The sequence below is a fragment of the Leucoraja erinacea genome, chromosome 29, assembly GCF_028641065.1.
Source record: "Leucoraja erinacea ecotype New England chromosome 29, Leri_hhj_1, whole genome shotgun sequence".
Classification (NCBI taxonomy): Eukaryota; Metazoa; Chordata; class Chondrichthyes; order Rajiformes; family Rajidae; genus Leucoraja; species Leucoraja erinaceus.
This window is the reverse complement of record NC_073405.1, coordinates 2,884,056-2,898,275: the sequence shown is the minus strand read 5'-3', so window position 1 is coordinate 2,898,275 and position 14,220 is coordinate 2,884,056. Positions and strand designations below refer to the sequence as shown.

At 43.7% G+C, this 14,220-nt stretch overlaps 1 protein-coding gene across 1 annotated transcript in view; it reads left to right on the top strand.

The window, feature by feature from the left end:
* Positions 1-1,692: 1,692 nt before the first annotated feature.
* Positions 1,693-14,220, top strand: part of LOC129710922 (protein ENL-like) — a 48,806-nt gene continuing 36,278 nt past the window's right edge. Inside the window, exon 1 of the mRNA XM_055658228.1 lies at positions 1,693-1,927. Coding sequence (XP_055514203.1) covers positions 1,693-1,927 — 235 coding nt within the window. The remainder of the gene's footprint in view (positions 1,928-14,220) is intronic.

The following is a 14,220-nucleotide window of genomic DNA, read 5'->3' as shown; positions in this document are numbered from 1 at the left end:
GTTTTAAGCATTATTTTGGCATGGGTTAGATTTTCGTGGAACCTCTTTATATTTGTCCTTGGCGTTATTTGCCAATGAAACTGGAGCTGTGGGGAGGGAGGGGAAATGACAAATGCCCCATTTTTCACATTCAATGTAAACTTTAGACTTTGGAGATACAGTATGGAAACATGCCCTTGAGCCCACCAAGTCCGTGCTGACCTGCGATCATCCCACATGCTAGCACTTTCCTACACACTCTACGGACAATTTACAAATTTACAGCGGGCTATTAAGCTACAAACCTGTACGTCTTTGGAGTGTGGGAGGAAACCGGAGCACCCGGAGAAAATCCACGCAGTCACGTGGATTTAGGAACAAAATGCATCGCAAGTCAGTTATTGAATGGCCATCAACTGACAGCTTCGTTTATTTTAGAGGTTTTGTTTAGAGATACAATGTGGAAAGAGGCCCTTCAGTACAACCGGGTCCACACCGACTAGCAATCACCCGTTCACACTAGTTCTATCCCACACACTAGGGACAATTTTACAGAATCCAATCAACTTACAAACCTGCATGTCTTTGGAATGTGGAAGGAAACAGGAGCACCCGGAGAAAACCCACACGGTCACTGAGAAAATGTATAAAATCTGTATAGACAGCATCCATAGTCGGGGTCAAATCCGGTTTTCTGGCGATGTAAGGCAGCAACTCTACCACTGTGCCACCATTTCTGATGTAAATTTAGGAAGTTAGTTTCTGTGTGTAAGCAAGATCAAGTAATTGAAAAACAAAAAAAAAAAATGAATCCCACTTCTGGCCATATCTACCCATCTCCACCCCTTTCTGCTTTACGCAGAGACCGTTCCCTCTGTAACTCCCTGCTCAACTCGTCCCTTCCCAAACCACCCCCTCCCCAGGTACTTTCCCCTTGCAACCGCAGGAGATGCAACTTTACCTCCCTCCTCGACTCCATCCAAACAGTCTTTCCAGGTGAGGCAGAGGTTCACTTGCACCTCCTCCAATCTCATCTACTGTATCCGCTGTTCCAGGTGTCAACTTCTCTACATCGGCGAGACCAAGCGCAGGCTCGGCGATCGTTTCGCTGAACACGTCCGCTCAGTCCATCTTAACCAAACTGATCTCTCGGTGGCCCAGCACTTCCCCAACTCCCCCTCCCATTCCCAATCTGACCTTTCTGTCCTGGGCCTCCTCCATTGTCAGAGTGAGGCCCAGTGCAAATTGGAGGAACAGCACCTCATATTTCCCTTGGGTAGTTTACACCCCAGTGGTATGAACGTTGACTTCTCTAACTTCAGGTTGCCCTTGCTCTCTCTCCTTCCCCTCTGACTTCCCAGTCCTCCCACTGTCTCCGCCCACTTTCTTTCTTTGTCCTACCCCCTCCCCTGATATCAGTCCAAAGAAGGGTCTCGACCCGAAACTTCGCAAATTCCTTCTCTCCATAGATGCTGCTTCACCCGCTGAGTTTCTCCAGCATTTTGTGTCTACCTTCGATTTTACCAGCATCTGCAGTTCCTTCTTAAACAATTAAAAACTGGAGCTCTGACTGCAATAAAATGGGGGGGGGGGGGGGGGGCACATTTAATTGTTGTCCGTGACAGGTAGTGAAAAATATCTGTACTGATTGGGAGAAAGGACTGATTTGCAGGAGGAAGGGGCGTGGCCAATGCCGCTAATGTTTGTAATGGAATGCTCTGTGCCTGTCTGCATCTTTATTGTATTTCTTTCTGTGGTTGCTTGCAGTGCACTGTACAGGTAAAACTGGAACTAGGCCATCGAGCCCAGCTACGGAAAAAGCCGACTACTGAAGGATTCACCCACGACTGGATGGTATTTGTTAGAGGACCAGAACAGAGCGACATTCAGCACTTTGTGGAAAAAGTCGTTTTCCGGTTGCATGAGAGTTTTCCAAAACCCAAACGCGGTGAGTGGTGCTTTTAAGAAATATTTGCGATGCCTCTCACCCCTTGTGTCTAAAGTTGCATTTACTGATTTTGGGTTTGGGAACGGCTCCATCCAGCACCGTAGGAAATTGCAACGAATAGTGGATGCAGCCCAGGCCATCACACAAACCAACCTTCCTTCCATTGACTCCATTTACACCTCGCGCTGCCCCGGCAAGGCCAGCAGCATAATAATGGACGGGTCACACCCTGGCCACTCCATCTTCTCCCCTCTCCCATCGGGCAAACGGTATAGAAGTGTGAATACGCACACCTCCAGATTCTGGGACAATTTCTTTCCAGCTGTTTATCAGGCAACTGAATCATCCTACCAACAACAAGAGAGCAGTGCTGAACTACTATCTCCCTCTTTTATGTCCCTCGGACTATCCTTGACCGGACTTTGCTGGCTTTACCTTGCACTAAACGTTATTCCATTATGTATCTGTACACTGTAAAAGGCTCAATTGTAATCATGTATTGTCTTTCTGCTGATTGGTTAGCACGCAACAAAAAGCTTTTCACTGTACCTCGGCACACGTGACAATAGACTAAGCTGAAACTGATTTTCCCAGTAACCTGAGTTTGTGGGATTGGGATAGACTGGTGTGAAACACAGTGCAAGGAAACAACAGCCGCATTCAGTAAGAATGGTTGAGGCTGGTTATGTGGGACAAAAGGACAAACTGCAACTAACAAATCTCCAGTACTGCACCGCTTCCTCAAATAATTCCTTTTCGTTTCCTCTGTGGTGCTAACAGGAATCGCTTGTGTTTGCATTTACACTACATTTGCCTCTCTCAATCTTGAACAATCTTTTCATTTTAAAGTTACTGGGATCATGGAGAATAGATTGTAAATGGCTCGATTGTAATCATGTGTTGTCTTGCTGCTGACTGGATTGCACGCAACAAAAGCTTTTCACTGTACCTCGATACACGTGACAATAAACTAAACTGAAACTGATAAAAAATATTGAAGATTTTGTAACCAAAATGAATCTTTCTCCAGCAAAAATAAATGCTGGAGGAACTTGGCTGGTCAGATTGCATCTCTGGAGATAGACACACAATGCTGGAGTAACTCAGCAGGACAGGCAGCATCTCTGGAGAGAAGGAACAAACACTTCCTCAGCATCTCCGGAGAACTGGGATAGGTGACATTTCAGGTCAAGTCCCTTCTTCATCCTGTAATATCATGTTCCAGCCACATTGCTTTTCTTAGGTCTGACTAGATTTTCTATGAAATGCTTTGCGATATTGTAACAAACGCATTTGGTCACTCCCTCTTCTCCCCACTCCCTGGAGGTACAGAAGTGTGAAAACGCATATTTCCAGATTCAGGGACAGTTTTTTCCCAGCTGTTATCCAGCAATAGAACCAACCTCTCACCCACTAGAGAGCGGTCTTGACCTCCCATCTACCTCACTGAAGACCCCTGGACTATCTTTAATCGGACTTTATTGAACTTTATCTTGCATGTTATTCCCTTTATCCTGTATCTGTACACTGTGGATGGCTTGATTGTAATCATGTATAGTCTTTCCACTGACTGGCCAGCACGCAACAAAATAGCTTTTCACTGTACCTCAGTACACGTGACAATAATCAATAAATGTACCAATTAACAAATCTGTACCCTCTAGTACAGTCCTTTTGTTTCATGTGACTGCTATTTTTGGATAAATACTTTTTACAATCCCATTGCTAGATCAAGGATTATCAATTTATTGATTATGTCCTTAATTCCTGGGTTTGTTCAAGATGAATAAACTGTATGTTCCAACTTAATTTCTACCTTTTTTGTTATTTCATATCATCTATATTGTTTCCTTGTTATCTTCTGCAGAGTAACTTATGGTCTGAACTATTTGTTTTCTAAAGTTATCCTAATATTTTTGAATGCATTAATATCTTTTGACATTGAATGACCAAACCTCTTTATAATCCAGAATTGATCTTGTCGATGAGCTGCTCAGGATAGGTGGTACGTTTTGACTATCTATTCTACCTCTATCTAGCTGCAACTTGATCATTTCTTTTCTCATTGTCTCTCTCTGCATCTCTCTGTATATCAACACCACCTGTGTGTACCATTTACAAAATGCTCTGCAGGTACCTACCTGTTCAACTATGTTTCTCAGACAGCTTAATTGAGTGTACAACCACAGACACTTCACAAACTTGTCACCAACACAGCTAAGAAGAGCAGTAAATGCATGGGACACTACCATTATCATGTTCCACACCATCCTTACTTGGAAATTTTGGAACTCCCTGCCAAGCAACAATGCAATGGTTCAAGAAGGCAGCTCTCCTCCATCTCAAGGGCAGTTTAAATGGTTATTAGATGCTGACCGTGCTATAGAAAGATAGTCACAAGTGCTGAGTAACTCAGCGGGTTAAGAAGCACCTCTGGAGAGGAATAGGTGAAGTTTCGGGCTCCTATTTCGCTGTCTCTCTCTGCACCTCTGTACATCACCACAATGGATTTTGGGTTGGAACCCTTCTTCAGATTTTTCACCTTGCTGTAGATGCTTGCTTCATGAAGAATGCAAATATTTACAACGCTTTCCTGCGGCCAGCATTTTCTGTTTCTACTCTTCAGTTTTATTTTTGCTTGGGTCAATCACATCAGCATACCAAGAGATGAGGTGGTGGTGGCGGTAGAAACTAATGTGGTGTGGAAATGCCGGGATGAGCAATGAAGAAAGCTTCAGAGTTATGACTGAGATACAGGGAAGGGTGATTACCAATTGTTCTCGCGATGCATCCCTGGGAACAACCCGAAGATCAGAGAGTCTGAGGAAGGGTTTCGGCCCGAAACGTTACCTGCTTCCTTCGCTCCATGGACGCTGCTGCACCCGCTGAGTTTCTCCAGCATTTTTGTCTACCTCCGAAGATCAGAGAGACAGACCTCTGTTATACAGCTGCTCAGGATAAACCACAACAAGGACTCTTGAATCCTTCTCCAGACAGTTTTTAACCTCAAAAATCCACAGGAATTGCAAGGATGAACATCATGGAAATTAGTAATAGATGGTGTGAGAACAAGTGCTAGAAAATAAAAAGAAAATGTAACCATCAACCAAGCAAAGGAATGCAATTGTAAATTACTTTTTTTCCCCCCTTCAAAATGGAGTTAAAAATTGTTTGAAAATTGATCATGACGAGGACTTGGAAAATCTGATGAAATATTTCCTGTTATCATCCTGAAATAACTTAATTTGTAAAAATACATACAGGAAATACTAAAGATTGCTTGGCTTGCCTTGAATTCAAAATGTTGTTCAGACTATATGGTCATGTTGTTATCAGTTCTGTGCATTTGTGGTGTGAGCAAAATCTGTGTACGGTGCTTGGGACAAAACCAACATCAAGTGTCTGAGAGGCTTCTACACAGAGCTAAGCCCAAAAAGACTTTTTCACACAGAGAGTTGTGAGTCTGTGGAATTCTCTACCTCAGAGGGCAGTGGAGGCTGGTTCTCTGGATGCTTTCAAGAGAGAGCTAGACAGAGCTCTTAAAGATAGCAGAGTAAAGGGATATGGGGAGAAGGCAGGAACGGGGTACTGATTAGATGATCAGCCATGATCACATTGAATGGTGGTGCTGGCTCGAGGGGCCGAATGATCTACTCCTGCACCTATTGTCTAGTGGTAGTAATTATGACTATTCCACCCTCACAAAGCGATTGTGTTGGCTGCATCGTGTGTTGGCTGCATTTTAGCACGTACTACTAAAACCTGGAATGGCTACCAGGGTAGACACAGTGCTGGAGTAACTCAGCAGGTCAGGCCACATCTCTCAGATGCTGCCTCGCCGGCTGAGTTACTCCAGCAGAGAGACACTGCGTGACCCACTGAGTTACTCCGGCTTTTTGTGTCTATCCTCGGCATTAAACTACCATCTGCAATTCTTTCATACACATTATGGCTACCTGGGCGGCGGGTATATGGAGCACACTGCCAGAGATACTTGAGGCAGGTGCAATAACAACATTTAAAAGATACTTGCACAGGTACATGGATTGGATAGGTTTATAGGAATGTGGACCATATGTAGGGAGATGGGACTAGCTTAGATAGGGCATGGACGAGTTAGACCGAAGGGCTTTTTTCAATGCTCTGTGACTTTGACTAGTTATTGCCTTGCAGGCTTCAGAGTGAAGGAAGACCATCAAATTCCAAGCAGACTGAAGTGTGTCTTGACTTGAGTTGATGATCTTCCAGCAGCACTTGCATCCTTTTCCAGACCTTCCTTACAAATGTACAGTCCCCAATGTCTCGACCACATTGAGACCTGCCTGCTTTGGGCTGACTGTGTAGACACAGTCTGAAGAAGGGTCTCGGCCTGAAATATCACCCATTTCTCCTCCCCAGAGATGCGGCCTGTCCCACTGAGTTACTTCAGAATTTTGTGTCTATCCTTTGAGCTGATTGTTACCTATAGGATGACAGGAAGGCGGGAGAGAAGGCATGAATGTTGAACACAAGACCACCACATGATGTATTCAAGAGAGAGTTAGATATAGCTCATGGGCTAACGGAATCAAGGGATATGGGGAGAAAGCAGGAACGGGGTATTGATTTTGGATGATCAGCCATGATCATATTGAATGGCTAGCTCGAAGGGCCGAATGGCCTACTCCTGCACCTATTTTCTATGTTTCCATGATGGCTCCACTGCAGCATTACATGAAACAGACATGTCGCATCTATTTGGTGCATGTTTTCCATGCATGTGAGAACTGCAAGAAATCCATCAGCTTGCCTGTTTCTGGGATCCTTCTGATTGTCATCTGCATCAGATTCTTGCAGAACATCTTGCAACATTTCATACGTTGCGGCAGCTCTCATTCTGTTCAACATTCATCGTTAAGTGGTGTGGTAATTTGAAATTGCGTGCTGCTCTTATCTGTTTTAAATGGGTGTTTTGCCCGCCTGCATGCACCAGATTTAAATAGCTACGGACGATTAATGTCACTCTGACAATGCTTTTGCCACTTAATTTTATCTGCTTCTACATATCCGGAGATACATAACCGCTGATGCTGCGTTTGGTAGTCCTTGGCTACTTGTACCTTCCTGGCATTAGTTGAAGGCCGCAGAGAAAGAAACAACAAAAAAAATATTTTGTTTCTTTCCTGTTGCCACTTGTAACACAGGCCACTGACAATTCTCTTCCTGTTCATTCTCACCATCAACTAACTGGAGTTCATGTCTCCTATGGGAAATCGAGTCTCTTGAATTTGGAGTTATTATTTTGAAGGGGTCACCAAGACAATTGATTTACCTGGTCAGCATGGATGAGTTCCATGCTATATATGTTGTGAAGATGCAACTGGCCCCCTGTTTCTCTCTTTCTTCAGTTTAAATCTCGGTAAATAACTACTCTGAATTATCTTCAACCGGACTTTATCTTACACTAAACATTATACCCTTTATCCTGTAACTGTCCACCGTGTACGGCTTGATTGTAATCATGTGTAGTCTTTTGGTTGACTGGATAGCAAGCAGCAAAATGCTTTTCGCTGTACCTCGGTATCACGTGCCAATGATAAAATTAACTAAACTAAAATTAAAATCTTCCTTGTCGATCAGGTCTGAAGAAGGGTCCCGATCCGAAACATCACCTATTCCTTTTCTCCTCAGATGCTCTGCCCCGCTGAGTTACTCCAGCTTTTTGTGTCTATCTTCAGTTATTACAATTAAAAGTTGGATGTTATCAGCCATCTCGAAGGGGATTGTACGGCACTCAAAGTGCAACGAGGTCGGTGTAGTGAGTTAGTGCAGAGAACATGGGTGTAAGGTACAGGGGGAGGGGACTTGGCTGCCTCAGGATGCCGATTTTCAGTAAAATCACAGTCAATTTCCCTTTCCTTCCTGATCCATAATTCATTTGTTGTCTAAAAACCTGCCATTACCATTGACAAGAGAGCACACACAGCCTTCTGTGCTATACAGTATATCCTATCTTTCACACATTTCTGAGCCAATATATATTTTTTTCCTTTCAGTCCCAAGTGACTGCGATCATTGTGTCGCCATTTACGGTTGGGAATAGCAGCATCTATCCCATGCATCACTCTTGTGGGTTTATATGTTTTGATGAAAACTATACCTACCTGCTTGCCCTTTGAGTGCCTTACAATGCCCTTTGAGATGGGTACCCAGGGAAAAGAAGACTGCCTGATGGTTTCCACCTTTTTAATTTTAACTCCTAACCTCTGGTGAATTATAGAATAGAAACAAAGAACTGCAGATGCTGGTTAATACACAAAAGGGCAGACAGTTTTAGAGCAACTCAGGGGGTCAGGCAGCATCACTGGAGAACATGGATAGGTGATGTTTCGGGTCGAGACCCTTCTTCAGGCAGCATCGCTGGAGAACATGGATCAAGTCAAGACTTCTTCAGATTGAAGAAGGGTCCCAATCTGAAACGTCACCAATCCATGTTCTCCAGAAATGCTGCCTGGCCTACTGAGTTACTCCAGCACTTTGTGTCCTTCAGTGAATTATCCCTGGGTCATACCATACTGGGATAACTGTGCATGGCTCCCATTTTGAAGCCCATTCGACTAAATCCTGTTTTCATAGGGCTGCCTGAAACCGGAGCACCCGGACGAAACCCACGTGGTCACAGAGAGAACGTGCAAACCCCACATGGACAGTACACTTGGTCAGGATCAAACCTGGGTCTCTGGTGCTGAAAGGCAGCAACTCTACCGCTGCGCCACTTTGATGCCCTATCTGAAAGTGGGGGGGGGGGGGGGAGGGGGAATTTCTAATGAGACTAACAATTAAGGTGTTCTCCCACCCCCATACGCTTTAACCTAAGAGGTAGCATTGAAGTAAGCAGCCTGTCTTCAGCACAAGAAATGATATGTTAATTTCCGTTTCAAATCATATCGTCCAACTGTTTTTGGACAGTATCTTCAGAGCAGTAAATTTTCCTGGGCTGTATTTTTTCAATATTTCCACCAACTAGAATCTTCAGGTACTGCAAATACTGCTTTAAACTGAAGATAAACAGTGGGGCAGGCAGCATCTCTGGAGAGAAGGAATGGGTGATGTTTCGGGTCGAGGCCCTTCTTCAGACTGAGAGTCAGGGGAATGGGAAACTAAGGATATAGACGGTGATGTGGAGATATATAGAACAAATGAAAGAACGATATGCAAAAAAGTAACGATGATAAAGGAAACTGGCCATTGTTAGCTGTTTGCTAGGTGAGAACGAGAAGCTGGTGTAACGGGTGGGGGAGGGATGGAGAGAGAGAGGGAATGCAGCGGTTATTTGAAGTTGTAGAAATCAATTCTCATACCACTGGGTTGTAAACTGCCTAAGCTTCCAAACAAGCCTAATCATTTCAAACCAGCAAACCCCTGGCAGCAGAGAGATTCGTCAAGCAGGAAATTTCAGCACACTCTGAGGAATCGTTTGTGGTTGTGCAAGCACAGTTTAGAGAACACCCTGGCAACTGATTTGGTCTAGGAGTGGTTGATAGAACTACCTGTCAAAGTTGACAATGTTATTTATATCCAAAGCTTATCACATGACAATAATAAAACTAAACTAAACTTAGTATACGTTGCACGAAATGGGCAGCACTATTCCCTTTGCCATTAATCCCTCTGTAGAATCTACAGGCCGTAATGTGTTTTAGGAAGAAGGTGTTAGCTGGAATTATACAATGTGATTACAATGGTGGTGCAGCGGTAGAGTTGCTGCCTTACAGTACCAGAGACCCGGGTGTGATCCTGGGTGCTGTCTTTACAGAGTTTGTTTGTTCTCCCTGTGACTGCATGGGTTGCCTCCGGGCGCTCCGGTTTCTTCCCACATTCCATAGACGTGCGGGTTTGTAGGCTAATTGGCATCTGTAAATAATTTTTTTTATTGTGTAGGATAGAACGAGTGTGAACGGGTGATCACTGGTCGTCCTGGACCCATTATGCCGAAGGGCCAGTTTCCACGCTGTATCTCTAAGGATGAAAACGATTGCACTTGGGGAATAATGTCCTATGTGGAATTTGAAACTGCTCCTCCCACATATTAAAGACTGTTATTTGTCAAGCTTGTATCGGTGCAGTATCCAGAAGAACACAAAGGATTAGGTTTTTAGCTGGGAGGGGTGTAGGGTGGTATAATTTTGAAAGAAATCCACCCTGTGGAGCCTCTGCAGAATCTTAGGGTGATCTTCTTAGTATACAGTTCAATAGAATGGTTCTGATAGATTAGGTAAAGAGACACTTTCAAGTGGTTAAAGACCCACTAAGTATAGCTTCCAATTTAAGATAATTGGTTAAAGGATGAGAGGTGAGGGGTTTACTTTTAAAACGCTGCAATGTAATTAGTCGGGAAATGCATGTGTTAAAAGTGTAGTGGAGCAATTTCGCAAATAACTTGTTTAAGAAGGAACTGCAGATGCTGGAAAAATCGAAGGTAGATAAAAATGCTGGAGAAACTCAGCGGGTGAGGCAGCATCTATGGAGCAACGGAATAGGTGACGTTAGAAGGGTCTCGACCCGAAACGTCACCTTCTCCTTCGCTCCATAGATGCTGCCTCACCCGCTGAGTTTCTCCAGCATTTTTATCTACCTTCACAAACAACTTGATTAGTTTAGTTTTTTTAGGATCTCTATCACCTTCTTCCTAAATGTCAAAATATTAGTTGATTGCGGAAAATGAATGTAACATTCCAAACTATAGTTTTAGTTTTTAAGGAGGCTTTTCGGTCTATTGAGTCGACACCGATCATCGATTGCCTGAACCCTGGATCTATGTTATCCCATTTACGCATTCTGCACACGAGGGACAATTTACAGAAGCCAATTAGTCTACAAACCTGTATGTCTTTGGGAAGTGGGACTTGCCTGGAGCACCTGGAGAAAACACGCGATCACAGGGGGAACGTACAAACTCCTCCCAGACAGCACCTGAGGTCAGAGTGGATCTCTGGCGCTGTGAGGCAGCAGCTCTACCGCTGCACCACAGTGCCACTAAAGCAAATTGGAAACAAAATGGAGTTCTGTGAAACGACCATGGATGTGGGTAGGAAGGAACTGCAGATGCTGGTTTACACAAAAGTTAGACACAAAATGCTGGCTGGAGTAACTCAGCGGGTCAGACAACATCTCTGGAGAGAAGGAATGGGATGTGGTTTGTCTTGACAGAGGTGGGAAAAGTTTCCTTCTTTAATATAAAATCCAAAATTTGATTAAATCCATTTCCATAACCCAATCAATAGTTGTAATTTGTTCTGCGGAGAGTTGGAGCTGGAGAGTGTATTTACAAACAATTATTTGAGGTTATCTTCTTTCTCACCCCCCCACACTGTTCATCAGCCAGAGGGAATTTGGAACAAAATCTATCCGGGAAGAAGAAGTGGTGAATCGCTAAATCTTTATTTTCAAGATAAATGCAGCATTTCCTCAAAAAGCATCGCTGAATCATCATAGCTCACGCTGATCTCTCTCATAGTCACGTTGGCTGATGTAGAAAAGGGATTAGAATGTGTTCCTAGGCATGTGTATATAATGCATCATATCCTTACCTCGTTAGATAATGCATTGCCATTCACCTCAGCAGATGGCCTTGTGCTGTTCCCCACAGGGGAAATCTATATTGCAAGATTTTTAATTCTGAGCCTTCCATCTATATCTCCCAATATAAGACTGCACTCAAATGTGATGTCACAACAATTTAATCGGGTCATTCACGAAGCACTCTAAAGAGTTAGTCCAGCACAGGACTTGCTGGCCAGCACCACTTGTTACAACCCACTTAGCTGTGAATTGTTAAGGGCCTGTCCCACTTATGCAATTTTTTTTGACGACTTGCCGTCACCCGTCATAGTCGCGGCAGGTAGCCGAACATTTTTCAAAATGTTGAAAATCCAGCGGCGACCAGAAAAAGGTACGACTCTTTGGGCGACTACTCGAGACCATACAGGCGTCACGTGTCGACATGTCGCCGGGTGACACCTGTATGGTCGTGAGTAGTCGCGCAAAGGTTGCCGAAAAAATTGCGTAAGTGGGACTGGCCCTTTACATTGACGTTCCAGAAAATGACATTAATCTTGGGCATTCTGTTTTAAAAAGTAATTAATGGGTCTTCACCCAGCTACACCTGCAACAGATTAAAGCCATTTCTTTACATGAGGACATTTGAAAACCTGGTCATCTGATCGTCACAGTAACCTGAGAAATCAGGACACAGGGCTTGAGTGAAAGTGAGCTTGACAGTATTCAAAGGACTTCATGGAGATGTGCTGGTATCTTGCGTCAGGTTCACCCATCAACTAATAGGGAAAGTGTATGAAATAATAAATTGTCCCATGTGTTGAAAGTTGTAGAATATTTCCGTGTAATGCATGGGTAATAATAGTGACAAATGTTACAATTATAAAAGGAGGCATCCACTATGCTCAAAGCTTTGGGACATATTAAATTTGATATGATTCAAGGTTTCTTCAATTGAGAACCCGCAAACAGTGTGGATAGTTGTAAGCAGCTCCTTTAAATAAGCTGCAGCAGGACTACATGCTACCATATGTCTTGGGTAGACAGAGTGCTGGAGTAACCTAGTGGGTCAGCATCATCCCTGGAGAAGGAGGATGGGTGACGTTTTGGGTCAGGACCCTTCCTCAGGCTCTGACAAAGGGTCCCGACCCGAAACGTCACCCATCCTTTTTCTCCAGAGATGCAGCCTGAGCTGCTGAGTTACTCCAGCACTCTGTGTCTATCTTTTATTTAAAGCAGCATCTGCATTATACAGTTCAAAACTGTATGTCTTGCTTGTTGCCTCCTTGTTATCAGGGCCATTGTTCAAGAATGACTTACAAACTTCGTATGTGATCCATATCTTGGTCTCTTCAGTCTGATCCAGAGCATTTCAACGTTCTCATTGTTTGTGTCCCTCTTCACATCTGGAATGTAGTGCAGATTTGCCCACAGGTGCCTGTCACACAGCTGCATGCATTTTAGACTCTTTGATTTTCAGACATGCTTCTTAAGATTAAATGAGATCTATGGACTGTATTGAAGTGGAGGAATCACCTATTAAGATGAAGAAATGTCTCTGTCTGGTGCACCCTAATATTCTCTTCAAACAGGAGAGAGATAGTCTGAAGAACAGTGAAACGTCACTCATTCTTTTTCTCTAGTGAAGCTGCCTGTCAGACTGAGTTAAGGGCCTGTCCCACTTAACGCAATTTTTTCAGCGACTTGCCGGCACCTGTCGTAGTCGCAGCAGGTCGCCGAAAATGTAAAAAATGTTGAAAATCCAGCGGCGACCAGAACAAGGTACGACTCTTTGGGCGACTAATCACAACCATACAGGCGTTACCCCACGGTCGCGTAAGTGGGACGGGGCTCTTTACTCCAGCATTTTGTGTCTCTTTGGTTTAAACCAGCATCTGCGGTTTCTTCCCACACAGGAGGGAGAGAGATTTTTCCACACCCAGTTTGCTCCTGGGGGAAGGGCAATAGTTAACTTGACTATAAAGGCGGTTTCTCAAGCAGGAAAGGCTCAAGATTGTCAAAACAATGGGTAATTCAAGCATTACACCCAGAAAATCTGGCAGCAATTCCTACACTGGAGCAGCTTTCATTCTGCTTGACATTAATCATTAAATGGGTGGTAATTTGAAATTACTAGCTGTTCTTATCAGTGCTAAATGGGCGTTTTGCTTGTCTGCATGCACTGGATTTTATTTTAAGTATGTATGGCTGATAAAAGTTACTGTGACAATACTGTCACAAGATAAAAGGTGTCAGCTTTCAAATATTGGATTAATATATCCATACACTGGAGGGTTGTAAAAAGACGCACTGCTTTATTCTTAAAAAGGTGACTCAAACTTTCTGTCAGTTAGCCAGGTGTTTTTACAAACTACTGGCATTTAAAACTAAGCGTTGAGATGTATTGTGTTTATGTGAGTGACATTTTTCAAAAGGTTTGCTTTATTGGAATACTCATACAGTTGTATGGCCTTTCGATTTATGAAAGCCATGTGTTCTTGGACCAGGAATGAGTGGGTTAACATATGCTGGGTGTTTGTTGGCACTGGGCCTGTACTCGCTGGAGTTTAGAAGAATGAGGGGGTGACCTCATTGAAACGTACCGAATAGTGAAAGGCTTGGATAGAGTGGATGTGGAGAGGATGTTTCCAGTAGTGGGAAAGTTTAGGTCTAGAGGTCATAGCCTCCAAATTAAAGGACATTCCTTTAGGTAGAAGATGAGGAGGAATTTATTTTGTCAGATGGTGGTGAATCTG